At 46.9% G+C, this 27,455-nt stretch overlaps 1 protein-coding gene across 1 annotated transcript in view; it reads right to left on the minus strand.

Moving 5' to 3' along the window:
* PLPP3 (phospholipid phosphatase 3) overlaps positions 1–27,455 on the minus strand; it is a 43,585-nt gene that overhangs the window by 2,817 nt on the left and 13,313 nt on the right. The window contains exons 2-5 of the mRNA XM_005521200.3: positions 16,075–16,232; positions 11,283–11,566; positions 10,242–10,299; positions 3,295–3,471 (exon numbers count right to left, since the gene is read on the minus strand). Coding sequence (XP_005521257.1) covers positions 3,295–3,471; positions 10,242–10,299; positions 11,283–11,566; positions 16,075–16,232 — 677 coding nt within the window. The remainder of the gene's footprint in view (positions 1–3,294; positions 3,472–10,241; positions 10,300–11,282; positions 11,567–16,074; positions 16,233–27,455) is intronic.

A 27,455-nucleotide genomic window follows, 5' to 3' on the forward strand; every position in this document is an offset into this window, starting at 1 on the left:
CTGTAGTAATCAGCACTACACTTTGTTTTTTCTCCCACACTACTCAAACACAACACTTAAGCACCCAAATAAATCAGGGGAAAAAAATAATTACAAGGTGCTCAAAGAAATAATATTAGATTACGACTTCCAGGCTGGGTAATGCAGGGAGAAAGCAAAGGTTTGGCCTACCTGCATCTCCACATTTTCTAACCTCCCAGAACCTTGTGCAGCAGGTCAAGTTGTCCTTGGAAATAACTTTTGCAAGCCCCTATCAGCACAGCAGATAAGGCTCAAGCTGGACAGACAGCAAAGCTGCTGTAAGCAGCAATTTACTCCTACAACTGCAGCCAAGGATGAAGGAAGCTGAGCTGGTGTTGCTTTGTGGAAAAGCAGAGGAGGAGCTGGCGTACAAAACAGTTCTTTTCTTGATGCATGTGCTGGTGTCTGGCTGTTTGGTTGTATAACAGAGCTGATAAAGTTGTTTACAGGGCATCCTCCAAATGGCAGCATTTTTGTATGTTTGGGTAAATAACAGCATCCAGCTGATGATCCTGAGGATCACAAGCTGGAGTCTGGCCCCTTGCTGCAGCATCCCAGTGTAAAACCTCATTGAACTGCTCTGGCACTGGTTTTCTTCTGGGTTGTTAATAGCTATAAACCCCCCATTTGTCTGGTTTGGTGCATTGCTGGTGCCATCTTGCTCGTTTGTCCACCTCTGAGAGCTGGATCCAATCAAAAAGGTGTCCAACTTCTGCACCAAGATAGCCATGACAAATCAATTTATGGGAGGAGGTTACTGAGTGCAAGAAGCATCTGGGGATTGCTTTGAGTCTGGTCCTTATTTTTAACAGGAATGAGTTATGGCAGAGTGTCATCCTGGATATTTTTACTTTTACTGTGCTGCTTTTCAGGGTTTCATTCAGAGACTGCTTAAGAGGTTTCATTTCTCTTTAAACTGCATTTCACTTTAACATGGCTGGAGGTTATATAAACATTTATAGGAATCATGAAACGTGATCTTTGGGGGTTAAAAGTGTGCTAAATCCTCCTAATGCTTGAACTGTTTAACACAAAAAAAGACTAATAAACGTACTAAGTTTTTCACTTGGATTAGCTCCATTTCCTGTAGAAGGTGCTCTCCACCCATAAAGAAAACTTGATGGGAGAAGACTGAGAGCATTTTAAGCCAATATCTCACATTGCCACCTAACAATCCCTATTACTTTTCATCCTATTGAAGCAATTTTTAATCATACACAGAGAGAGGTTAAAACAACTCCTCTGAGCTAACCAGAGCAACACTGGGAGCATGTCCTTCTGACATCTCCCCTTTTCCCTCTCCCTCAGATGAGACATAAACCACACAAGGCACAGCAAGCTGCCTACAAGGCGCATAGAAACTATTTCTATTTGAGAAATCCTCGTCGTATTTCACCCTGGGTCCAAGCCTGAATGTTTCATCAGCTGGAAGTGCTTGACATTAATGCCTTCTGCTTGTTATTTCAGGCACTGAAAGACAAACGTGTCTGCTGCAGCACGACCTGGGTTTAAGCTCGGGCAGCCTTTCGGAGATGAAATCCACAACTGGTTTCTACTGAAAATTATGGCCTGATAACTGAGGTGTTTTTACAGCCCTTGGCTATCAGCAGGGTGGACCCTGAAGGCTTTGCTGGGGAAGGGGTGGCTGGGAGCACCCAGGGCTGGAGGTGATGAGTTTCCAGGTGCCTCCCTCTTTCAGAGCAGCCTGTGCAGGAGAGCTGGGCAAGAGCCCCCAGGACATAACAGGGATTTCAGCAGAAAGCTGCTAAACTGCTCCTTCAGTGCAAACTCCAGGGTGTTTTGGGATGACTCTTCCTCTTGTCTCTTGCTGCCACCTCCCAAAACGTAGGAAAGTCTGCCAGGCCCTACCAGGCAAAGACTCCACCAGGTTCTGGAGAACAGCACACTGCTGTTCTCTGCAGGCCGATGGAATGGGACAAGGGCTGGGTTCAATCCCTGCCCTGGGTGCTAAGCTGAAGCCTGAGATGTTCCAGGTTACTGAGCCATTCCTGCAAAGCATTTGGACACAACTGCCCCTTCCACCAGTGGGCTGGGAGAGCAGCTCAGGCTGCCCCAGGCAGGCAAACCCGAGCCTCCCTGGGAAACTCCAGGCAGCTGCTTCCTATGACACAGGAAAGCAATCCCAGCCCTGCCACAGCCTCCCCTTCCCAGCACAGCTTCCAGCTGCCAGAGGGCTGGGAGGGGACAGCCAGGCCTGCTGCTCGTCCCAGCCAGGGAGCATCCGGACACCCATCCCAAGCATCCGGAGAGCTATTGTCCTTCTGGAACCATCCAGGGATGGACTGCCTGCACCCCACTCCCCTTCCACATGGCTGTTATCCCACTTCCCAGCATAAAGACACACTTCTCCTGCCTCCCCCTCGGGATCTGCCAGCCCTGTGTGGGACATGGGCACCGGGCAATGGCAAAATCCAACAGCTACTGCTCACGGAGTTAATAATACTCCATAAAAGCTTCCCAACAATGACATTTTTGTTTTGGCTTTGGAATATTATCAATGGGTGGGAAGTACATAAATAACCTATTTTCTCTCCCAGCAAAATGTAATACTGGTGAACTTAACTCCTTGTTCCCGAGGCTGATTTACTTTTAGAACAGTTTAAAAAAACCCCAAAAAATCCATAAAAAGTGGTAAGCTGTAAAAATCTTGTTTTCAGGAGTTCACACAGACACAGAAACCACCACAGCCCCCTTTGTGTCTATCTGAGGCAGCTGCCTGACCTGGTGCCCCCCATTCTGCCAAATTAAAACATCTTTGTGTGTCACTTCGAGTTACAGGGCTGTGCAATCAGGTCACCCTTTGGAGAGCAAGTGGCACGAGAACCAGCCCAGCAGCTGAAGTGGGCACAGCTTTTGTTGGCCGCTTTCTCATGAGCCCTTTTGCTCTGTGGAAATCCATCAGCCATCAGACAGCCTCTCCTCATCAGGATAACACGAGTTTTTGGATGGAGTGTGTGTGGAAGAGCCATAATCCCAAGCACCCCAGACTCTCTGCTCAGCTCCTGGAGGAAAACCTTGCTAAGAAGCCTAACTGAGAACAGCTGGAGAAGCCAAAGCTTCTGGTGCAGAGGCAAATACCCTCCCCTGACTGAAGACTTTTCCAGTGCCCCAAGCTGCCTGCACCAAGCCTTTGGAGCACAGTGCCTCCTGGCACATGCCAGGTGTGACAGGGGATCCCCCACGCTGAACTGGTGGCTTGCAGAGTCTCTGCTACTCCCACAGCACTGCTCCTGCCCTGTTTTCCACACTCACCACGCAGTAAGCCACCAGGGCTCCCTGTGCAAAGCCTGCCAGCACGTCGGTGGGGTGGTGCTTGTGGTCCGACACGCGGGACAGCCCGGTGTAAAATGCCATCATGATGAGGGTGAACTGCAGCAGGGGACGCAGCAGGCGGGCTCCCTTCCACGTGAATCTGGCCTGCAGATAGAACTGTGCCAAGAGAGGGAAACAAACAGACAAACAAACAAAAAAAAGGTTGCGTTAATTTGTGCGAATTTGCCCGAAACGCAGCAGCAACTGCTCTGAGGGGGTGGCTGTGGGGCATCCACGGCCCTGTGGCAAAAAGGAAGGCTGCTCATTGCAGCCATGTGGCCTCTGGAGGGATTTTTAACCCATGGAGGGGATGAGGACAGAGGTGGGTGTGCAGAGCCCTTCCTCAGAGAGCCAGGACCAGGGGATTGGGACCCCTGCACCCCATCTCTGCTTCAGCCTCCACACAACACCATCCGAGTACAGAAATCCCTCCCCGGCATTATTAATGCATAACTAGGTCCCAAATTTGGGGTATTTAGGACTCATACCATCTCTCAGAGGAAATGAAAGTCAATGCAGCATGCTAAACCTTCAGAGCCACCCTGAAAACTCCCAGACACGGCCACAAGCACCAACAATGTGCACAGTGCCACCCTCCAACACTCCCATCGCGTTTCCCAGCCCGAGCCGCGGGGTTTTCGGGGAAACAGAGAGCAGCTGCCCCACTACACGGCCTGGGAATTCCCTCCCTGGGTGGGAATGACAAGCAAAGCCCCGGCTCAGCCCCAAAAAGACGACGCTGGGGTGATGTCAAGCAGACATTGTAGGCCTGCCGTGACTATCTCGGGCCCGTTTCCGCTCCGGCTGCGGGCACGGCCGGTTCCTGTGGGAACGGGGAAGCTGGGCGGGAAGAGAGGGCAGGAAAACAGCAGCTCCTGCCGTGGATGAGCGCAGGGAGGAAGGCTGTGGGAAGGGAGGAGCAGCCTCCAGGCTTGGGGAGCAGTGAGGCACAAAGGGTGTGAAAATGAGAGGCAAGAGCTGCTCAGCTCCTGCAGCCCAGCCCCGCAGCTCTGCTCTGCCTGCTGCTAAATGAAAGGTCTGGGGTCAGACCCAGCGTCCTTCAAGGGGCTCTGCTACATCTGAGGGCTGCAAAGGGGTTTACTCCCCCATTTATGATCCCTTTTACACTCCCAGAGCAGCTTGCACCACCTCGATATGAAAGGGAATGAGGCTCTCACTGGGCTCCCTGAGACCACAAATAACTTAATGACAACATAAAAGCATAAAATGACCTATGAAAGCAGAACTAATTGGGAAGCTGATAAGGGGGAAGCATCCATTTTGGCCAATTTAGTATGTTTGGCTGTTGCATAAACGCTGTATCTGCCCCTTTTTGGGAAGAACACACACTGGGCTCTTCAGAAGAAATGAAACATCGCATCATCTGAATGGAGCAGATGCTCCAAATTATCCAGATTGTTGGCCAATTAACATGGAAGGGAGCAGCACCAGAACAGCTCGGTGCTGGCTAATGCATATGGTGATTCTGGGGAAAATAATCTGCAAACCAGCCCGAGCCTGGGAACAGAGCCACAGCCCCAGAGAGCACAACCCACACCCCACACCATGGTCCCTTCCATCCCAAACCAGTCCATGACTCTATTTTCATGTTCAAGAGCCTCAATTCAGCCCAGGTGACAGTGCAAAACTCAGGTTCCAGCGTGCTGCTGCCAGCAAAAAAAAAGCTCCAAAAAAAGCATCACCCTCAGTTCTACCAAATCCCTTAAGAAGGAAACTTGCTGCTGGATAATCTGACATTTGCCACTTTTGCATGGTCTGGACATCTTCTCAAATCTTTCCATCCCACAAGCTTGGACTAAAAAAGTCATCTAGAGGTGAGAGTGCAAAGTATCAATAAAAAATTAGCAATAAAAAGCAAACAGCAAGTTTGAAGGCACAATAAAATAGGCACTTCTGGGGCTGAAGGCTGAACTGTGTCCCTTATGTGCAATCTTTAGCTCTGTAAAAGGGGTAAAAAGCAGTGTGGGGTGTGCTGGGTGTCCCCAGCACACCCACACCTATATCTTGGAGGACAAAAACCCACCTGAACACGTGCCCCTCAGACACTGAAGCATCAGTGTGAGGATCTCAGCTGAGCTTCTTTTACTGCCACAGTAAAAGCCATGGAAAAATTGCTCTTTATTCCCCATTCATAAGGATAAAAAAAGAGAGGATAACAGCACTCCTCATATTCCACAGGTATTTTACGAACATGCAATGTTACAACAGCTGCTCTCAAACACCAGGATTCCCTAAATACTTTCAAGGTAAGACTTGGGGTGCTCCAGACTTTGCCCCTGCCCTCAGTATGAAAGTAAAACCCAGATGATAAGGTCAAAAAGTGAAAGTAGAATTTGGAGGCTGAAAGGATCAGAATTTCCCTAAAGCAGGAATTAGTGCTATTACCAAGAAATGGGAAGTTCCTAGAAATTTATCTGAAAATCTCCTTATGAAGGTGGTTTGGGGTTTTTTCTGTTGTTTTGTTTGGTTTTTTTTGGTTGGATTTTTTTTTGTTGTTGTTATTTTTTGCCTCCTGGGAGCAAATCTGAAATGCTGCCTGCTGCAGACTGACAGATTTGGATGGGAATGTGGAGCTGGAATGGAGCCCTTCCCGGGAGGGGGTGGAAGAGCAAGACCACAACCGGGGTTATTTCCACCACAGATCATCCCAGGGCAGTGAAAAGCAGGAGCACCAACAGGAACAAGGGTGGGTGAAATGGGATCCCACAGAGTGGGAGTTTTTTGGAGCTGCCATCCGCCGTCTCCTGGCAGAGGCTGAGTTACCACAAAGCAGATGGCTCGAGGGACGTCACATCGCTCTTCCTGTGCCAGGGGACTTCCACAGTGCTGGTGGGGACAGCCCACAGCCACACACAGCCTCTGAGCAGTCCCAGCAGGAGCTCAGAGCATCACCTCCAGCCTCCCTGGGCTTTCTGCTCTCCAGAAATCCCGTCCCCTTCACACACACAGGGCTGGACTCCATCAAACGCATCCCTTGGTCACACCTAGAGCTTCCTTCTGAGAAACAGCTGGGCTTGCTCCTGACTGACTGACCCCAAGTGACCTCCTTCTGCAGCCCCATCTGCAAGCAGAGTGGGACCCAAAGTGCCACAGGGCCAAAACCTCTCCAGCCCTAACTCTTCCCAGTGTAATGCCTGGCCCTGGCTGGACAAAGCCAGCTGGAGGCTGGGGAATGCAGAATTTGGGTTTTAGCACCAAGCTGGGCAGAAGGGGAGGAAAGGAGATGGGCAAAGACCTCTCAGCATGTGCTGTTTGCCTCTTCCCTGCCTTTGCTGAGTGCACAGCCCCCTCTCACCCCATCAAAAATATGCCCATCAGCTCAGCAGCTCAGTTCACAGCTCAGCCTTGGCCTCCAATGTAATTCCATTTTATTCTCTTCTTTAGGTCACCCCTAAACTCAACTCCAAGTCCACAACCACCACAGAGGTTCCTTCACAAGGGCACATCACTGCTCAGCTGTACCAGGGCACCTTCCCCACCCCTCAGCATGGAGCTCCAGGGAGAAGCCTCACACTCCCCCTGACACATCAACCCAGCACCATTCACATTTTCCATTTATGTCAGCAGAACACACCACAACCCATTCTGAAGCCTTCTGCCTCACCCACTGACACATATTAAATGCACAAGGTTTGCTTGCATTTTACCCAGAATGGGCCAACGTTGCTGAGGGATATTAATTCAGCTTTTTGGATATTTAAATTTAGCTTTTCTGCACCCTTCGCGTGATTTCAGGCAATTTCCATGCTGCAAATAAATCAGCATTATGGTCTCACATGCTCAAGGGGAGTGGAAAGCATCCACTGCTCCCTGCAAAGACCCCCACATCCACAGAAACAAAACAAAGAGGTGTGGGTCAGCTCCAGGGGGCTGCATGGAATAAGCTGTTCCATACCCCCTCTTTTCTCAGCCTGCTATAAATACATATTACAGCTCACTCAGCCAAGGAGTAACAAAGCAAGGAAAATTAGGACAAAGAGGATTACCCAAGAGTTATTTCCCCTTTTAAATTTTTTATACAAAGGCCTGATGTTAATTGAGTATTCCTGGTGACAAGAAGGCTGCGAGAAACTTAGCCCTGAAGTGTCAGCGTTTAGAACTAAATCCCAGGGGATTTTACTGCATTGCAAGTGCCTTTCCCTGAGACTTTTCCCTCAAAGCCCTCCAGGGCTTGGCATCCCTCAGTGTTTTCCTGCTAGGAGCCCATGGATAGCACAGGGCTCTGCTGCAGTGCCAGGAAATGGGGAAGCAGTGGTCACTCTTCACCAAATATCTGCACAAATCCATCCCCACGCTGCAGGCAAAGCCCTGAGGGATGCGTGGGAATCCATGGATCTTTTAATAGACTGACTGGAATCTTCTGGCACCCCTCTCCACCAGGTGAAGTAAACTCGAAAACATTTTAATTCAGAATGGGCTCTGAGAGTGAAGCCAGGGAACGCCAGGAAAGACGGGAAGTGACTGATCCTTAAAATATGAAGTATTGTTCAATCAGGAACACGCTCGGGACACGGCTGATCTGCCAGGCCTCTGCAGGACATGCTCAGCCCCATGGATACCCCCACTCTGCAGCAGCTCCTGGCACACTCCTGGTATCCAAAGTATGGGCAGCAACCTGCCCTCACTTCCCAGGAACAGGGGAGCACCTGCTTTATCTCGATTGAGATGATTCCCTGATTAAATCCACCAAACACACCTCCTGTAGGCACTGGCATGGTGGATGCCACACTTCCACCTACCAGGCTTTCAAAACCCCAGCTCATTCCTTGAGGTGAGCAAGACAGCAGGGTTTATCTTGCCTCAAATAAAATCCCTCTGGCTTACTATAATCTCTTTTTTCTTGTGATTATTTTTTGATATTATCAGCCTCTCCAATGTGTCAGATTTCCTTCCTCTCTTTTTCTGTGAGATTTCTCTGTCAGGCTCTGGCAGTGACCAGGGAGTGATGGAGAGCAGGGTGCTGCTAGACCAGCTGGAATCACAGAATCATTTAGGTGGAAGAGGGCCTTAAGATTGTTGCCTCACCTGTCTTGTCTCAAGTTGACTTTTCCTTCAATTTATCACCAAATACTTGATGTAATTTTTCCTGACATCTTGAAGCACAAGGCAACTGGACAGCTGGCCAGACAGAGTCTGCTACCAGCCACATCACAGTTTTGGGACAAGGTAAAAATTAAAAATAAGATAATTTTGAAGGGATTGCCCCCTCCATAGAGAGGGATAAGTGGAGCAGCCTGTTGTCCTGGGTCAGGGGGTGCGGGGCAAAGTCTGGGGAGTGCTGACAGCTCAAGTGCTCCCATGTGGGGACAGGGAAGGGCAGCAAAAAGAGACCAGAGGCATCTGAAGCATCACACACGAGCTAAACACCACCTCTGAAGCCTGCTGCAAAGTTAAAAACAGTGTCAGGCAGCAGGCATTGGTGCAAAGCAAAACTGGAAAATGAGCCATGCAGGTTTTCTGTGCATCCTGTGGGAACCTGGAATGCACTCTGCAGTTTTGGGGTCTCTGCCATCAGCCCCCCAAGCTCCGTATTCCCATTTGTTTCTCACCTGCTCCAAAAGTGCTGGATTTTCAGAAAAACACATGAAAAAATAAAGTCTGTCCAGCAACCTGTAGAAAATAGGTCAAGCCCTGGTAGAAGAGCCATCACCATCTTAACAGGGACTGGCACCCCTTGCTGTTCCCTGATGCTGAGCTGGAAAGTATCTCAGGGCTGACTTATCTGAGTGCCCACAGACCTTCCCAGAAATAAATGACAGAAATAAATGTGAGTGATGGCTTCCAAACTCAGCTCACAAAGTTTTACGATGGGCTGAGCCTCCTGTGAAGCATCACCAAGGCAGCTCTTTATTGTGATACAGCTGGGAGGAAGCAGCCAAAACGTTCACTGAAGAAATTCAAAAGTTTTCCAAGAACAGAATAAGAAGGAAAACAAAGAAGGAATTTAATATGCAGCCCACAACTGCCTGGAAAGCTCAGTGATTCAGTTAGAGGAGTTGCTCACAGGGAGGGGGATCCAAGGCTGAAAAGGCAGGAGGGAGCAGTGGTCACTTATCTTTCCAGAGGGTGAGGGATGGGGGAAGAACTGCTCACAGATAAAAGCTCATGTTTCATGTTTTTATCAGTGCAGCTCTGTTCCTCTGCTTGCAAGTCCCAGATTAGCAGGGATGGAGGAGGAGGAGCACAAATCTTAAAAGCAACACGAAACTTGATTTTTTCAATGAAATAAGTAACTTATAAAAAAGGAGAACCAGACACAAATCCCTGTGAACCCCCTCAGAAGGGCGTGTGTGTGTGTGTCCAGCCCCTGTGGGCAGTGCTGCCTCCCGCAGTCCTGGCAGGAAGCACCTTGGCAGCCACCCCGGCCCCAGCCCCAGAGCAGGAAGGGCAGAGCCATTTCTCACTGACAAAGGAAAACAAGTCCCAGCTCTCCCCTCCGGAACCAGGCAGGCAGAGGCTGCTCCACCTGCTCTGCTGGCACATTTCGGAACCAGGCATCACCTCCTGACATGGCAGCGCATCCTCCCCCTCCATCCATGAAAGGTTTTGGCTCGCCCCAAGCTCTCCACAGTGGAAACCACAACGTGGGGCCAACAGAATTGCACAGGTCGTCCACAAATTTAGTAGGATTTGGATTTAGCTGCCACCTTGGCCACATCCCAAAGCTGCACACACAGCTCAGCTATCATCCCAGGAGTCTCCATCCTAAATAACACCACAGCTGAGGGTGGATCTTCCCACCAACAGCTCAGACTTTTTTTAAATTCAACCAACTTTCCATGTCCAACACTCATCTTCCCATTATTCTACATATGGAATGTGGGACAGGGGGACAGGGGATCAACCAGCTCAGGGAGGTCACTTACCACCAAGTACAGCATGGTGTATAGGGAGAAGGACGCGTGCCCAGAGAAGAAGGATTTCCTGCAAAACAAAGCAGGTGCTCAGAACCAGCCAGTATAATCCTCAATGTCAGAATTCTCCCTGTAATACAGTGAGCTGCCTGTGGCATCTGAGGGTGCCAGAGCACAGGGACTCTCAACCCCCAGTTCTTTGGGTTATAAAACCCCTGTTATCCGCCCTGCTTGCTGGTGAGGCAGAAAGCGAACGGATGGACAGGATGCTCGCATTGTTTGTCCCTTCCTGGCCTACTCATGGGACAGCAGTTATTTCCAGGATAGCCCAATAACTCATCATCTCGCCTCAAATAACCGGGAAACCCAAAAGAAACGAGAAGAGAGCAACTTCTCCAGCTGCTGGATTGCAGCATGAGGAATGTGCCCTTGGAAAAGTCAAAATTTGGTGTCTGATGGATGTGACAGAGCTCCAAGGGGAGGCACTGGCAGCCCTGCCTGTGTGGTGGAGCCTTTCCTGAGGAGAAGCTCTGCTGTGACACACGGGACAGCTCGGGCTGCTCACCATGAGCTCAGCTCTGGGGGTGAATTCCCACACAGAGCGGCAGCTCAGGGAAACAATAGTGTAGGAGGAAAGAGAAAGGAAAAGAAATATTATTCAGCTGAGTGCCACACTTCCCAAGGGAAACTGCTGCTCACTGGAAAACGGATTTTTGGGCCTTCGCAGAAAAAGCAGCATTTCATAGAATTCTAGAATGGTTTGTGCTGCAAGGGACATCAAAGACCAACTCATTCCACCCTCCTGCTATGGGTAGGGACAGCTTTCACTTGACCAGGTTGTTTAGATCCCCATCTAAGATGGACTTGAACACTTTTCCAGCTTCTCTGGAAAATCTATTTCAGTGCCTCACCACCTTCACAGGGAAGAATTTCACCCTAATATCCAAGCTAACCCCACTCTCAGTTTCAGATTCAAACCCTCTACTGCTGACAGAGAAACCCGAGACACATTTAGTGGCAGCAGCCCTTGGCTTTGGTGCCACGGGCTCTCACCTGGCTTCCTGCACCCTGCTGTCATTTCCCCTGCAGGTGTAGTTCTGGATGTAAACTCCCTTGGCGCAGTTGATGGTGGAGAAATCCAAGTCACAAACCGCCAGGAAATGCGGCCGCAAGCGCCCGACGGACACTTTGGCAATGTCTGTGAAGGACTGGCTGATGGCGCAGCCGAAAACAAAGCAGCCCACTTGCTTGTAGAGAGCTGCCACGTAGGGGTTCTGGATGAAGGAGCGGGATTTCTCCTTCAGGTAGTGGATGCGGTAGAGCTCTCCCGTTATAATCTGCGAGGGAAGCACAACAGAGAGGTCAGGGAGTGGGGAAATCGCTGAGCAAAAGCAGGGGGTGAACGCAGGGCTGCGGGATCCCAAAGCAGGAATCTGCTCCTGCCATGGCCCAGTGTCTCTCCATCCTCCCCCTCTTCCCTCCCAGTGCTCGGGATGTTTATGGAAAAGTCCAATAAAGAAAACAAAAAAGGGTAGATTTTTTGGGTCAGCACGTTGGCCTATCTCTACAAAAGTGAAATAACACCCCGGCATAGTGGGAAAAGAAAACTGACATAAAGATAAAGAGTTAGTGTGTGTTGGGAAGGAGAGGCCAGACACACTACCCTCTTATCAAACTGATTTTGGAGGAAAAGAAACCCACAGCCTGCTTATCTTCCTCCCTCAAAATCATTTACACAACAATGGAAGAAACAGAAAGCCCCAAATTTTTCAGATTCTGGCCCAAAACTTGCTGCCAGTAGACTCAATTCAGACCTCTCAAGGCCTCCAAAAGGTCCAGCTATTTTGGGGCATTTCGAGGGGTCTTGCCATCATCACATGGCAGCAGATTGTATTTTCCTTGTGTCAGGGGTGCTGAGGTTTGACAATATCAACATAAATCACTGTCAGGGAGCAGAGGATCCAACTTCCCACACTCATGACTCTTAAAAGGCAGGTTAATGAAAATCAGGCTGTGAAATGAAGCCCAAAAGTCTCACCTCTCCCAAAGAGCCAAAGGTTTAAATTGTTCTCCGTCACGCTACTCATCTAAATTTTAAACTCCGGATTTACAGCTTTAGGATTTCATTCATTACTCCAAATGTTTTTATACCTGAGTAATAAATTGAGGCAGAGGTTTTGGGAGGTTTTTTTGTTGTGGTTTTTATTTTTTTGGATGCCCCCTTGTCCCTGCCTCTCTGTAGTGACGGGGACTTTGATATGTCAGGAAAAATGCCTTCATGTTAATCCCTCTCTGGAGCAGCCAGCAATATTCCTCCTGGTGTGGCAGCTTGCCAGCCATAAGCAGGAGACGAGGCTCCCCTGCCTACCTTTTTTAAAAGCTTGGCACAACCTTTGGAAACTAATAAACTGGAAAAGCATGGCAATTAGGCTAAGAAGAGTGAAGCTGTATCATTGTTTGAACTCACTCGTACCAGGGCTTGAAAAAACAAAGGTTGACCTAAGGCAGCTGAAATTGCAGCTAAGCAGGCTTTATCAAAGAGAGATACAACTGTAATAACAGAGAATAAATACCAAGCTAGAGCAGCTACCATGCACAGAAATTCTTTGAGTGGCTGCACCACCATTTGGGGTTTGCACGTCACAGCTGAGATTTCCTCTTGGAAATCTGGTAGTGACCAAGGCTTGTTTAGGGAGCTGCATCATTTCAATCCTCACAGTCTCCAAAGACCACGGTTTATCTCCATTTTGAACCTCTTTTCAGCACAAGCTGCCAGCCAGGAAATCCACTGGCGTGAGGCCTGCAGAGGGAGGTTGTCCTGGATGGACACAGAGGCTCCTGCACAAGGGCAGGTCCCCTCCCAAAAGCCCAAATTCACAAGAAAGGGAGCTCTGAGGCTCTCGTGGCTTTCGCAAAGGGAAGACCAGACAAATTAAGGATGATATCTGACACTGGGAGATGTGCCATTACTGCAAACTCACAAAAAAATCCATGCAAACCTGAGGCTCTTGGCCTGGGGAAAGACATGTGACCATTTTAAACAGGGACCAACAAAAGTCTGGGGAATTAATATTTTTCTCTCACTGTTGGTGGTCTGGGTAATTGCACACATGTAGCAGATTGTAAATTGGAGCCTTCATTCCCTCACTGAAATGCTGCTGGGTACCCAGGAACCCTCCCCAGTTAGTGAAAGCCATGGATCAACTTAATGAGAAGATAAAAATTGGGTAAACTTGGTTTTTTGGCAGTGCTGTCCCAGATAAAGCAGGATGGTGAAAAACTAATGCAGCACAGATGTGCACAGACTGGAAGGACACCCTGAAAAGAAAACAAGTTTTAAAGATATCAAGATCTTCTCCTGCCTTGCACTCCTGGCGAGCCATCCACACGGGACATCTGCCATTCCCAGGTGATGGGCACAATTCCCTGGCACACACACTTAAAAAAGTTGTTCAGTAGAGAGAAGCCAACATCAAACTTTTCTGTCTGTGAATGCTTTCTGCAGACTTTCAGTTGTCAAGTCCATTTTACTGTTATTATAAGGTATCACCAGCAATCCATTAGCCTGCCATTAGAGCTTTTCTAGCCATTTGCTTTTGGTGCAACATTCTCTGTGCTAATCACATTGCAGCGTGTCACCTTCAGCTGTAAACCAGCCAGCTAATCCAGGTGTGTAACTTAGATCACCTAGCAAATTAATTTTATTAGGAATTTTTCATAGCCCTCCAAGACCTGTCAGGTGTGGGGACACGGTGCCACAGCAGTGGTAGCCCTACAAGGCTCAGGAAGAGGAGTGTCACCTTCCCCTGGCCATCCAAGGGACCACCAGCATCACATCAACCAGGGCAGTCAGGAGGAGGTGAGAGTGCCCAGCCCAGGGGCACGAGCCTCTCCAGTGTCATCTGCATGGAAATTTGACTGAAGCCAGTAAATACACAGGTATTCAAACCAAATGCATATCCTCTCCCATCCTGATGGAAGCAAAGGTCTTGCCTCTGCTGTTTACTTAGCAAACTCTCTGGGTGTCCTCAAGCCACTTAAAACATGACCTGGACCTTTTTACCCCAGGCTAGACTGCCTGTGACACCACATAAAGCAAAGGTGTGAAATTTTGGCTGCTCCATCCCAAAAGCCATCCCTGGAAGTCCTCGTAACCACTGCCCTGCCTTCCAAAGGCAAAAGATGTGAGCGAAAGGAGAGGAGTCAGTGCTTTGTGGATTTGGAAGGAATTCCTATTATGCTACAGTAATGCTGGTATCTGGGTTACATCTGAAAAAGGAGGTCAGGCTGACTTGAATTTTCCATGCAGACTGCCATAGCAAAGAAATCTGTTCCTTCAGTTCCTTGTTAGCCATTTGTGTCACTCAACAGCAAATAACTGAGCTTTTGAATTTACCTTATTAAGTTACATTTGTTGTGGGCACAGTGAAACCAGGGCAGAAACATCCAATTCTTTGGGGATTTTCTTTCTCTTTTAATTGACCTGCTATTTCGTGGTAGAGAGTTGATGGATCACACAGGCAGCTGATTATGTTTCCAGTTTCTGTTCCAACTCCTGTATTTGCCACTGCCTCATTAGGGATCAGAAGCACACTCTGCTTGGAGCTGGCGTGCCGATAGCTCCGGCAGTAATGCGAAAATGAGAGGCTTTTTCATTTCATTTTTATGGCTTTTCCACACTCAGGGGTCATTCACCTGCAGGGTGAAATTCTGCTGCATTTATAGAACTGGGGGCCTGGCACCTTTTGGGTTTGTGTTGGGGAGGGAGGGGGCAGAGGGACAGGGCAATTTTTGGGGACCTGCTTTGCTGAGTGTGTGTATGTGGTCAGGGAATGATGGAGAGATGAGGAAATGATGGAGACATTCCCACACAAAGCAGCAAGGCTGAGGATGGGGTATTACCAAAGCAGGCACTGTGTCATCCTAAAATATCTGCTGCCCATGACATTCCATCTGTGAGGAAAGCTGAAAGGGGAACAAGTGCTCCTGACCTCTCCATCTCCAGCCCTCCCAGCTGAAGGAGCAAGAGGAAGGTGGCACCTCTGGGAAAGCACCTGAGCTGTTCTGGCAGCAGGTGAGAAGGAAAATGTAGGTACTTTTCACAGGGGAATTTCATCTTAGCTGGAAGTGTTTAAGCAACAACCAGGAGACAGCTCTTTTCTCCTGCCCCAGACCAGGCACACGTGGGCATCAGGAGGCTCAGCTCATGGGCTGAGTTCAGCTTTTTGGCTGACAAATAAAGCTCTTGCCATGCAATCATATCCTAGCACAGCTCTAGAAAAACTGGCAGAAGGAAAAGGAAGAGGCGTTGGGAAGGCGGGACATTAACTACATTTTACAGCGAGGACTCTGGGAATACGCTCCCCATGGAAGGTTTTAATTGTCTTTTAAAAATGGCTGTAATATGCCATCTCTTAAAAACCTAATACTAACCTGTTAAATTTTCCAGGCACTGGTTAGCTGAAAAGATGTATCCTTTCTTTGTTTTTTAAAGCTTATAAAATAGGCAAATACCACGAGTTATTTGAATAGGGACAAACCATGCCAAGTCTTTACTGACACTCAAGTGTTTTTGCCTCCACTCTGAACTCCTACTGGAGGGTGAATAAGTTCTTGTGAAGCACACAGACTTGCCCAAACAGCTTTGGGCCTGTTTACAAGCTTCAAGAGCAATCTCATTCCTCTCATTACAAGCTTTCATTTGTAAATGTTTGCAACTCCAGGCTTACAAAAGTCAAACAATCAGCAGAGGAGATGTGCACCGGGTAGATATCGGCATTAGCAGGACAAAGAGCTGCCAATAAAACCCCTGGGGGACACAGGAGGTTCTGGAGGTGGGACTTACCGCCAGGATGGCGATGAGGATGCCCGCAGCACACAGCACCGCGTCATTGATGGTTTCCACGTTCTTCTGCGGGTACCTGATGCTGTCGTCGTCGCAGTAGAAGCCCCTCTGGTAGGGTTGGATTGTGCTTGTCTCGATGATGAGGAAGGGCAACCCGGCTACAAGGAAGGGGAGACAACAACCAGAGCCATCAGCAATACAGGCAAAACCAAGCAGCTCGCAAAAAAACCCCCACCAAGCCAAAATTCAACTAGAAAACCTCTTGCAAACCACCCATCGCCATTCCTGGTGCTTTTCTTCCCATATCGCTATCTTTCCAAAGGGAAAATAGTGATAGCATTGGGATTTGTTTTTCCAAGCTGGTCTTGCAGGGAAAAAGCATCTCCTCTGTTATGGTTATCAGATGTCTGCGCAGCCTGGTTCCAGTTAAGCCCTGTGCACTGCAAATATTAACTTACAGGAACAGACCCCTGGAGCAATCCCTCTGCAAAAGGCCATGAAAACCAATCTGGCACTTTTCTCCGGGGAGGGCGCGATGTTCTTCCGAGCGCACCGGGCAGAGCAGCCCAGAGCTGTGCAAACAAACACGGCAGGATCGAGTATCCACAGGGCTTCTCTCCTACCTGGCCAGCCCAGCTCTCTCTCTCCATCCCCATCACTTCCCTGCCTTTGAAGCCTCACTCCTCACTCCTCTTTGTATTTGCAGCGTGTATTGACAGTTTTCTGCTGGTGTTCGCGCCTACTAATGCACCAACCATGTGCTTTGAGCAGCCAGGGGACACCCACTCAGAGCATCCACAAAATCCGATGAACTCCCATCAGAGCCTGTTCACCTTCAGTCACAATAAAGCCACGTGAAGTCTGGGTTTTAAATACTGTCTGTAAACCCTCAGGATTCCTGTGTCTGTACAGCTTGGCTGGATCTTTGCCCCAGGCAGGGAGCAGATCTGCTCAAGAACGTGGGTCAGGACACACAGTACGGAAACGACACCCAGAAATTGTGACATGTCCGTAACTTTGTGGGTTTTGAAGTTTTTCAGATAAATACAGCACTGCCTCAAACCTAGAAACACCTAGAAGGGTGTTTTCCAGCCACTATGTCACCTTGGGCAGGGCACCCTCCTTCCCTTTGCCTCAGTTTCCATCTTCACTGTTAAGCCCATCATCGAGAGGAGCACTACATCCCCACAAAACCAAGCCCCAATTTCCCTGAAACCCATGTTCAGAGTAAATCACAAGCCACAAGGTACAGGAAACCCTCCTCCCACTTGCAGAGCGAAACCCAGGTAAGGGGAAAAACAAATGCACAGTGGTTCCAGCTGTCCTAGGGCCAAGACAACAGGTCTCACACCCAGATCCTACCGAAGGCATTAGGGAATACTTGTCGACCACTAACTTGCTTAAGTATCTGTGGGTTTGTTTACAAAGCTAGCAGTCAAAGACATCAGAGGGTTTTTCCTTCTAAAATGAACAAAAATAATAAATAAAAAATGAAGCGCTCTTGGGTCTGACCCAAAGCTGTCCACAGTACATTTGTAGCGAACATCATCTCCTAGGTGTGATTAGCAAGGGCACCATCCATGTTTGTCCAGAAGTGTCATCAAAATAATGCTCCCCTTGTTCTCCACACGAACCACTCTCTGGATTTCACTTTGCGCAATCCACTTTGGCTCCTTTTCCTATATGTTAATGGGTTTGCCTAAGCCAGGATTACTACAGGGTTTTGTTAGTCTTAAGAAAAAACTCCAACACCTCTGAGCAGGGACAACACACACTGAAGTAAAATTTCCAGGTACCCAATAATGGTCTAGGCCACTGCTCAGGACCCCTTTCAGATCCTCTCAAAAACTCTGGAAATGGGTTAATTGCAAGTTCTGGGCCCCGAGCTGCTTGGCAAGGCGGGACAGTTTCCACCACATGTATGAACCAGCGAGGAACAGTTTCAGAACTGCCCGCCCAGCTCAGATTTGGTAAATAAATTCGGACATCTCTTGTGAATCCAGTTGATCTTCATTCCGTGATTTAACCGTTTTGATGCCCAGCCAACTTGGCCCCAGAAGCCTGCCTCTGATGCCAGCAATCCTGTTTTAATGGGCCACTTAAAAAATCCTTAGGTTTCCAGATGAGGGATGGCAGGGGGAGAAGCGCTAAGGTCGCTGGGCGCAATCCGGTTTCACGCGTGCCCGGAGCGGCGGCACGGGGTTGAACTCGGGGAGTAGACACACCACGGTTACGTGGCTCATTGTTATTCCTCCAGTTCCTCTTGTTAATGGCTTTCACATGACAGGTCTGTAAAACACATGTTCCCACAGACAATAAAACACATCTGAAAGCTAAAACTGGCCCTTAAAAAAAACCAACTAAAAACATAATAAAAAAGAGACAATAGTGTTCCTATATATTCTGTGAACCCAGGAATAATAAAGATTTGTTTCTCCTTCATTCATTGAGCAGCATGGGGTAGTATTTCTGTGCTTCAATTATATATGCACTTGCCACAGCTATAATAAGAGCATGAGTGACCTATATGGGACACATTTCCATAAAGCACATAGGCATAGTTTGGAAAATCCAATGGGTTTGTTTTCTCTCCTACAAACTTGTGGTTTAGTGGGATATTGCCAATCAAGTCTTGATATTTTTCCAGCAAAATACTAACCTCAGATTCCCTTTCTTTTCTTTTTTTTCCCTTCCCCTTTTTTTAACATGAGAAACATAAACACACTCCCCATAACTGAACGAATATTACTTAGAAGACATAACATGCCCTAGATTTTGAGAGCTGGGTGAGAGGCTGCTCTTTCACCCAAGGAATGGAAGACCCCAGTCCATGGAGAACAATAAATTGTGCTTAAGATGGCTCTTCTTCCACGAGGTTATTTCTTGGAGGACGGGTTGTCTGAAAGACTAGGTCACCACCCACATTTTTTTTTGGCAAGGGGGCTCCAGCATGGAGAAAACTGTAGTGGTGGCAAAAGGCTGCCAGAGCATGGGCTTTGCAGAAAAAACACTACAGAGGGAAGTCTGGAAGAAGACAGAAAATTAAATGCAGAGAGATGCCTTTGGGATCCCTCAAAGAAAACACCACGGAGACATTATTCACACTAGGAGATCTGCCCGAGGCAAAAGGATCCAGAAGTGGGGCTTTCAGCCCACACACCTTGGAAATGGAAGGCAAGTAGAGTAGGGCTGTACTGTGAGGATGGAACATCTGGCCTCATCACCTCTCCTGCCTCTCTGAGTCAGCATTTTAACTGGAAATTCAGAGTGTGCATCCCTGGCTCCGGTGGTTTGGATCTACAGATTCAACAGCTGAACCCCATAAAGGTGTTAAGTCTTCAACCTCTGCCACTTCCCATCCCTACACACGGTACTAAACTGTTGAGGATACAAGAGGTTCATTTCAGGAACAGAAGTGAATGACAGATGTACAGGACAGACAAAAAAACGACACTGATTTTGGGGATGTTCACTTCTCTCCAAAAATGTTACTATCTGGTCATTCTGTCTGTGGGTACAAGTCACCTACATGCACAGAATGACTGCAAAATATCTCTAGGAGCTCTGCAGAAGGGCCTCACATCCTCCTTAATACTGCTATCTCCACACTGAGAAATGACACAGAAGCCTGTGGACCATGTCCTAGAGCATGGACACAACACTGGCACATCCAAAGGGACCTGTGCAACCAGAGAAGGGCTGCTATCCCCATCTCACAGGAAACTAAAGCATAAAACAAAGGGATTTGCTTCTTCCAATGCAATAAAGGCAGGGAAACGGCACTGAAATTACCTTCTGACCTGCAACATCCTTCACAAGGTGAAGAAAAGTTTCTTTTCTTTGTACAACAGGGATGTTTTGCTTTAATAACAAGGGAACAAGGAAATCCCAACCACAAGCTTTTATCCAGCTATGCTGTAGGAGACCAAACACGGCTCCAAACCATGAGCACAATCAAATTCTCTTGGGGACTGATCTTGCCCCATCCAAAGGGGCTCAGCCCTGCTCCGAGCAGCACAGAGCAGGTGTGGACACTACGGAATTGTGTGAGGCACTGCGGGATGCTGTGGGGCTGGACACTGAAAAATGATGTTGCTTTTGTTGGGAGGAAGTCCAAGTGACTTGGTGACCTCTAACTGCTGGTGTCCTGTGCTAAGGTATTTCAGAGCAGGGCTTAAAGTTATTTGTCTTTCCATTTAACAAAGCCAATCGAGTCTGGAAATCCAGCACCAAGGAAAAAATATTCCTTTCTTTGGTCAGCACCTTTATTAAGAGGCAGTTAATGGGCAATAATCCTGGGAAGGCTGGCAGCTTGAAAACCAAAACCCCAGCACCAAGCCTAAACAAAACTCCCGTGTAGTCTCTGACCAGCTTGAAATGTGCATAAAAATCAAAGGCGGGAGAAAAAAGGGCTCTGTGTTGGGTACAGCACTTTGAATCTCAGAGTCTTTGAAAAGTTAACACTTGTGCAGATTTAATGGGGGGAAAAAAATTTTAAAAAGGGGATAAGCTTTCATTGGCCACTCATCAAAAAGTGGAAGGAGTGGAAGGCAAAAGGCATTTGTACAGTGACCCACCCAGGCCACTCTCATCTTTCCAGCCCAGCCTTCACCTCTGCACCAAAATAAACACCATCACCACCTTTTCCTTTTTAAAGGTCTGGTTTTGATAGAGTTTAGGGTTTTTTTTCCATTAAATCTTTGTTCTTTACCCCCTCAGGTCAGTGGGATGTTGCTGGCTATCTCAACAAAGCAGTGGTAATTTCTAACAAGTATTCCATGATGCTTTTGCCTGCCACTCTCCAGGCCCTGGGTGTTCTTAGGGTTTCACTAGATCAGACATCTACCTAAATTTGTGAAAAAGACCATTAATTAATTTGGCAGGGCTGAGTGGGGTATCTAATTCCTTACTCAGGTCAGGCTCTGTAAATATTTGGGAACCTACAAGGCTTTCTATTTGAAGTACTTAGTGGCTGATCTTGGGTACATATAAACCTTATTTAGTTTACAATATTTGTACATATTTAAAAATGCATATAAACTAGATTAGCCTAAGGTAGGCTTTTATTTGGGCTTTAAAAGTTGGCTTCCCAAAACTTCCAGAGAAGAATTGCAGCACTGCAAGGCCAGCCTTGGCAACTGCTGCAAGAATGAGCAACTCTTGAAGCCAACTTACACTGTACATGTATAAATACATATATAAATATATAAATAAAATTTAATAACCCAAAGAACAGAAGTATTTCCACATTTCTGCCGTATCAGGCACATGCTGTCAATCGAAACAGAACCCAGCTCTGCAGCAGCACTGTGTGAATCTGAAGGAGTGGTAGGAGCGTGGTCAGCTAGAAAAATAATCTCATGGGACCAGATTTGCAGCCCAGTATCAGCCAAAATAAAGATCCTACTGCAGACTGGAGCAAGCTATAAAATTCAGATTTTTAAATGCCTTGAAAGCACCAGTGATGTGCTTCCATCCCAATGTGTTTTGACTGAATCTGGATACTTGAGGACAGCATATTCACAAGGACAAGGAGATAACTGGGCTAACCATCAGCTCTGCTGTTCTATTACCTGCACAGTCTTAATTGTTCTTCACTTTGATTCCAGCAGTCCAGCAGACTGATCTGTGCATCTGCCTGTATTTTGGAAACACATCTTATATCTTTGTTTGCAAAACAGATTCCCATTCAGCTCGATTACAGCTCCACTACTCTCAGCTACACATGAGGAGAGAAAATTCTCCACACAAACAAACCCTAGACTTTACAGTAAAACAGGTACCTGCTTTAGAGTACTAAAGAACCTATAAATAAGGATCAGTATATATTGTATTTCTCAGATTTGACCTGTTTGGAAAAGTTCTTGGGCACAATGGGTTGATTTCCCAAAGAAAAACCCAAAAGACAAAAAACAAACAAACAAAAAAGAAAACCCACCAAAAAAACCCCTACTAAAATTAACTAAAAATTAGTTAATTTTCTATTTGCTGTAGGTTCCTTCATGTGACTCCCATGAACATTTTCCCCATCTACATTAATTTGTCTGGCATCCTTCCTATGAAGGGAGTGACATTTTTGTTGTCCATTTTATTATTTTTATTTTTCAGCTAGATCATAGGAACTTCAAAGCAAACCTCACCATTTTAGGTCCACCAGATGCTACAGATTCCAAAAGACCCCCTAGTGGCAGACACAGGTTCATTTTTACTTAGATGATATTTTCTGGGTTCTTACTTTTTTGGGGTTCATTTGTTTTTAGTAAGAACTGGTTAATCAGGAACCCTGGGCAAAACATCTTCTCATGCCTGTTAGTGCAACAGCAAACAAGAAGAAAGCAAAAAATATTTATTTTCTATATGGACAACCCCATAACATTGATGACCCCAGGCTGCAGAGGTATTTGAGAAGTGCCTTTAAAAGGAACCAAAGGTGGTGTCAGAAGTGACAGGTGTGGCCTGCTGCCCAAACCCATCCCTGGAAGTGTTCAAGGCCAGGTTGGATGGGACTTTGAGCAACCTGGTCTAGTGGAAAGTGTCCCTGTACATGAAAAAGACAAGCTATAAGGTCCCTTCCAACACAAATAATTCCGTGATATTCATCCTTTGTGGTTAATACCCCCCTGTGCAGCCTACAGCATATTTATTAACCCAGCCATTCTGGGAGGATATTATTATAAAAAGGTTCTTGGTCATGGATACTTTAAGCCAAATTCCAAATTATCCTCTTGCACTGCAAATTTCTCTGGATTTTAAACCAAGAGAAGGAATACTTCCTCATGTGGCTGGAACACAACATGCTAGCCTCAAGCTCCAAGAGCTCCAGATGAACAGGAATGCTGCCATTGTTTTTTTCTGGGAGAAAAAGTGCTTTTAGTGAGTAGCTGTCACCTATTTTCAAAGACAAAGACCATATACAAAGGAAGAAAGAGAAGGGAATTCTACAAAGAGTGTTAAGTTGTTCCTCATGGGAGTTTGGCGTGAGCTGATGCATTAAAAAACCTTTAATATATTAAAGTGCACATTTATTTTCAATACCTCAGAATGTATTAGTAAGAACAAAAGGTCTTATCCAAGCCACAGTATGTAGGTCCACATAAAATTCTGCATTTGTGGGGTAAAACAGATTTAAACCAGACTGGCCAACCAGTAAATTTGGAGAGGGTGAATATAAAAGACATTACCAACAGGAATCCAGAACCAGCTCCAGCCAAACATGATGGAAACAGCAAATTTGGAGAGGGTGAATATAAAAGACATTACCAACAGGAATCCAGAGCCAGCTCCAGCCAAACTTGATGGAAACAAAGCCATTATTTCACATTGCCTACAGCAAGGGATAAAATGCAGCACCCATGAAAACCCCAAAGTGTCAACACCTTTTGAGGCACCTCTGCTTTGGAAGTCTCACAGATATGACAAGCCTGACCTAGGATGACCCAGCTTGAATAGAGGGGAAAAATTAAAAAAAAAAAAAGAAATTAAAGATGTGCCTGTGAACTCTGCAATGTTGAAGGCGAGCAGCTGGCGTGAAAAACACAGAGTGGTGACTATTATGTTTTCAATTACAAATGGAGCGGGCAGGGTTTGCTCTGCCGGTCAGCGGGGTTTGGAACGAGCCTCTCACCACCACTCCTCTGGGCTCTGCCTTCGAGGAAGGGCTCAGGCCACTGCCCAGCCCCAGCAACACCCAACACCCCCTTTCTTTTGGGGGGAAATCTAAGAGATTTCTGCCAAAATGGTGGGTGAGCAATGCAGTTGCTCCCCTCCGTTGCTGGCATCCCCCTGGCTGGGTGAACACCAATATTTCCCCACGTTATCACAGCTCTGTTCTACTCATGTAGAATCATAGAATGGTAGAAAAGATTGGGTTTGAAGGAACCTTTAAAATCACCTGGTTGCAACTCTTGCACAGGGATGTCACCCACTAGATCAGGTCGCTCAGGGCCACATCCAACCAATTTGTCACCCTCTACTCAAAAGGAAAATTTTGTGAGCTGTAGGTGCTGTTTTAATACATAAAATAGCAAGGAAAAATTCCTTATCTCAGCCCCCCAACACCCAGACACAGAAGCCCTGGCTCTTCTTCTTTGCACAGGCACCCCAAAGAAAAAGAAGAACAGGTAGAAATATAAAACTGCAGCCAATGTAATGAAGCCAACAAAATTCTATTATTTTTAACTCAGTAAACACACAAAGCATATGAAACAAAAATAAAGACAGTTAACCCAGTCAACATTAGGTCTCTCAAATAAAAATTCATCAAGCTTCATCACTGAACTTCCCAAACATCTTCCTGAGCACCATAGCCAGGCAGTGCCACTAATTAAGTAATTAAGGACATTTTTGGGAGCAACTGCCCCTGTGCAGGAGGCAGCAGAGCTCCTGGCCATAGCCCTGAGCCTGCCACCAGTAGCTTTTTGACCCAGTTCTGTCAATGTACCTATTGTAAATGCAAAATCCTTCTTTGGATTTGAAGCAGCAGCCACCTGCACAAATAAGGCTAGGTTATAACTCTGTAACCCAATACAAGCACTGGAAGCTTAAAAAGTTTGTATTCCAAAAAGCACTTCTGACCTCTTCCTTAAAAGTTCACTAATCACTTTTAATTCATAATTTATTTCCTCTTAATATACTTGCTTTATGTAATGCCCCCCTTTCTTCCCCCCGCCTTCCTCTCCTCCTTTCTTTTTTTCTGGAAGTTCCCCAGGAGAAAATGGTATTACACAACTCCCTTGATTAACTGGAAATGAAGCTTTTTCCCCTTGGTAGTCGCGATTTGGTAGAGTTTCCAGGACATAAAGCACGGCCCAGAGTGCTGAAAGGCAGAGAGATGTGGGTGGAAGTGATCCAAAGGCCCTTAAAGTGATGGGGGTTGATCTTGGTGGTCCCCAGAGCAGAGCTCTGTGAGGCTTTGCCTATTTATCAACGGGTTAAAAAAGTGTAAGATCACCATTCCTCTTGTTCCTCTGTATTTTGACTGCACAGAGTGGCATCCTAATGTATAGCACTACATGATATAACTGAGATTGTGCTGGTAATATTAAAATAAAAAATAAATAAAAATCACTCTCTTAATTAAAATAGTTTTGTATTACAGGGAAAGGAGACTTTGCAGGAGAAAAAGGAGGTATGACAGCTGCTGCCTTGGCCATGCTGACACCTCCCTGCCCATAGAAGTTCAAGTTACTTTGGTGAAAAGCAGCTGGGAATGGAGTATTTTGGAGGCAAGACATCACCTGCAGTGACACCAGATGTGTCCACCCCGTGCTGCACACAAGGACTTACCTACCCTGGCCCATCTGCCCCTGGATGTGACCCTGTGAATTGTCTGTGCCCCTGGAAGCCAAACTGATTTTTTTGGGACAGCACAGCTCCGTGCTGCACACCATCTCGGACTTCTGGGTGCTTTTATCCCTCTAGGAAACTGAAAATTCTGCAAATCCAGTGTAATAGCAACACTGAAAACTTCAGCACCGTGTTCTGCAAGCACAGGCAGGGTGGGCACAGCCACCTTGTCACCCCCAGCCCCTTTCCCATGCACAGCCCAAATGTCACAATAGGACACAAAATGATTCACACAAACACTTTTCAGTGTTAGAACAGGAAGGAACCAGCCTTTATTCTCTGACTCCAGTATTTATAGATTCTTGACAACGACCAGGGATTGGATAATTAAGTTACCACCTTCCCAAGCACACTGGTCATGTGAAACATCCATCGAAAGGCGTTTCTTAGAAGGAATGCATACACATCTATGTTTACAGTTGCTTTCCTGGGAAAGCAGCTACAGGTATGAAAAACAAGATCAGAAGACTCAATTTTCAGGGTGACACCCAAACCTGCCCATAAGAGCTGCATTTTGCAGGCAGGTGACATCCCATAACCCTGTTTCTTTAAGGGACAGGATGAGTTGGGCTGCATCCGAATGGCACAGGCAAGGCCCGAGGCTCTATTCACACCGACTCCAGGGACACAACATGTACCATGCCTTTTAAAACCAAAAATTAAGAACTCCCAGTTTCCCATTTCCAGCCTCCTGCAACAATGCTGTGCCCTGCTGTCAAGGAACTTGTGAATAAATTGTGGAAAGAAGGTTAAAGAAGCCCAAGGGAATAGGAGTCCCTTTTTCTTTATTGCAGTTAATTTTGACAAAGGCTCTTCTGTTTCCTCTCCTCCCCCCTTTTTTTTCTTTTTGGAAGGGCTTCATGCCAAGCTGCATTATTCCTCTTCACCATGGTACTGCCATGAAACCTGCCTGGTATGTTTGCCTGAAAATCACAGGTTTTCATGGAAATTGTTTTCATCTCAACAATTACTCCCTTTGTCACCTCAGACATGAAAAGAGGAGGAGAAGGGCTCAGACTCAAATCCCATCCCAGCAACAAAGCATCCACGAGAAAGCACCACAACCTTCCAAACCCAGCACCACAAAAACCTGCCCTCCCAACATAGTGGAAACCCTCCACAAACCCTTTTACCACCTCACTCAGAACACCAGTGCAACTGCAAACCCCTAATAGATGCTGTGCACAGCCCCTGTTGGAAGCACTGAGGCTTGGGGGAGAAAAAAAAAAGCATCCCATTGGTGGGATTGTTTTGAAGTATTTTTGAAGTGGAAATAGTTTCTTTTCTTGCTGCCCATCGTGGCAACCAGAGCCCTCTGGCTCCTGTCAGCAAGGCAGGAGCTCCTCAGGGGTGTCCTCTATTTCCAGCCTATTTACTGCCCTGCTGAGAAAGGAGCCTATAGATGCTCCAGTTCTCAGATTTGGGACTTTGGAGGGACTGGGTTATTCAACAAACCAACCCTTTCTAAACACTGTCAAAGGAGTGATTTGATGCCTTTCAGTGCTTACCATACAAAACGCTGAAAGACCAGCGGACTTCAAAAGCCGCAGGAGCGGAGCTGGAGTTTGGCAGGAGTTCATTAGCTGCCTGTGTCCTTCTGTGTGTGGCTTGTAATTACATGCAGACCTGGTGCCAAATCCTCATCTACTGAGGGGTACCAATTAACGTGCTGCTGGATGATTCACAGGTAGCTGATGTTGAGATTTATACACCCGGCGTGCCAAATAGCCCATGCTTTATTATTATTATTATTATTATTATTATTATTATTATTATTATTATTGCTATTGCTATTACTATTATTAATTTTAAGCAGGCCCTTTTCCCCCTCTTTTCAAGTTATCATATTAAAACAAGGTTTTTGGCAGTAAAATTTGGATTGTCCAGCCTGTCTCTAGGGCCACACACTGGTGGGCCTGATCCTGCTGACACTGTGTACCACATCTGCAGGGAAATGCACATCTCTTGGAGCATGGGCCATGGGCTTGAGAGTTAAACCACCCACTGTGGTTTCCTTTTGTAAAAAGCAGAGGTTT

The sequence above is a fragment of the Pseudopodoces humilis genome, chromosome 10 (assembly GCF_049639895.1).
Source record: "Pseudopodoces humilis isolate 2021_Gansu_Grassland_sample_001 chromosome 10, ASM4963989v1, whole genome shotgun sequence".
Lineage (NCBI taxonomy): Eukaryota > Metazoa > Chordata > Aves > Passeriformes > Paridae > Pseudopodoces > Pseudopodoces humilis.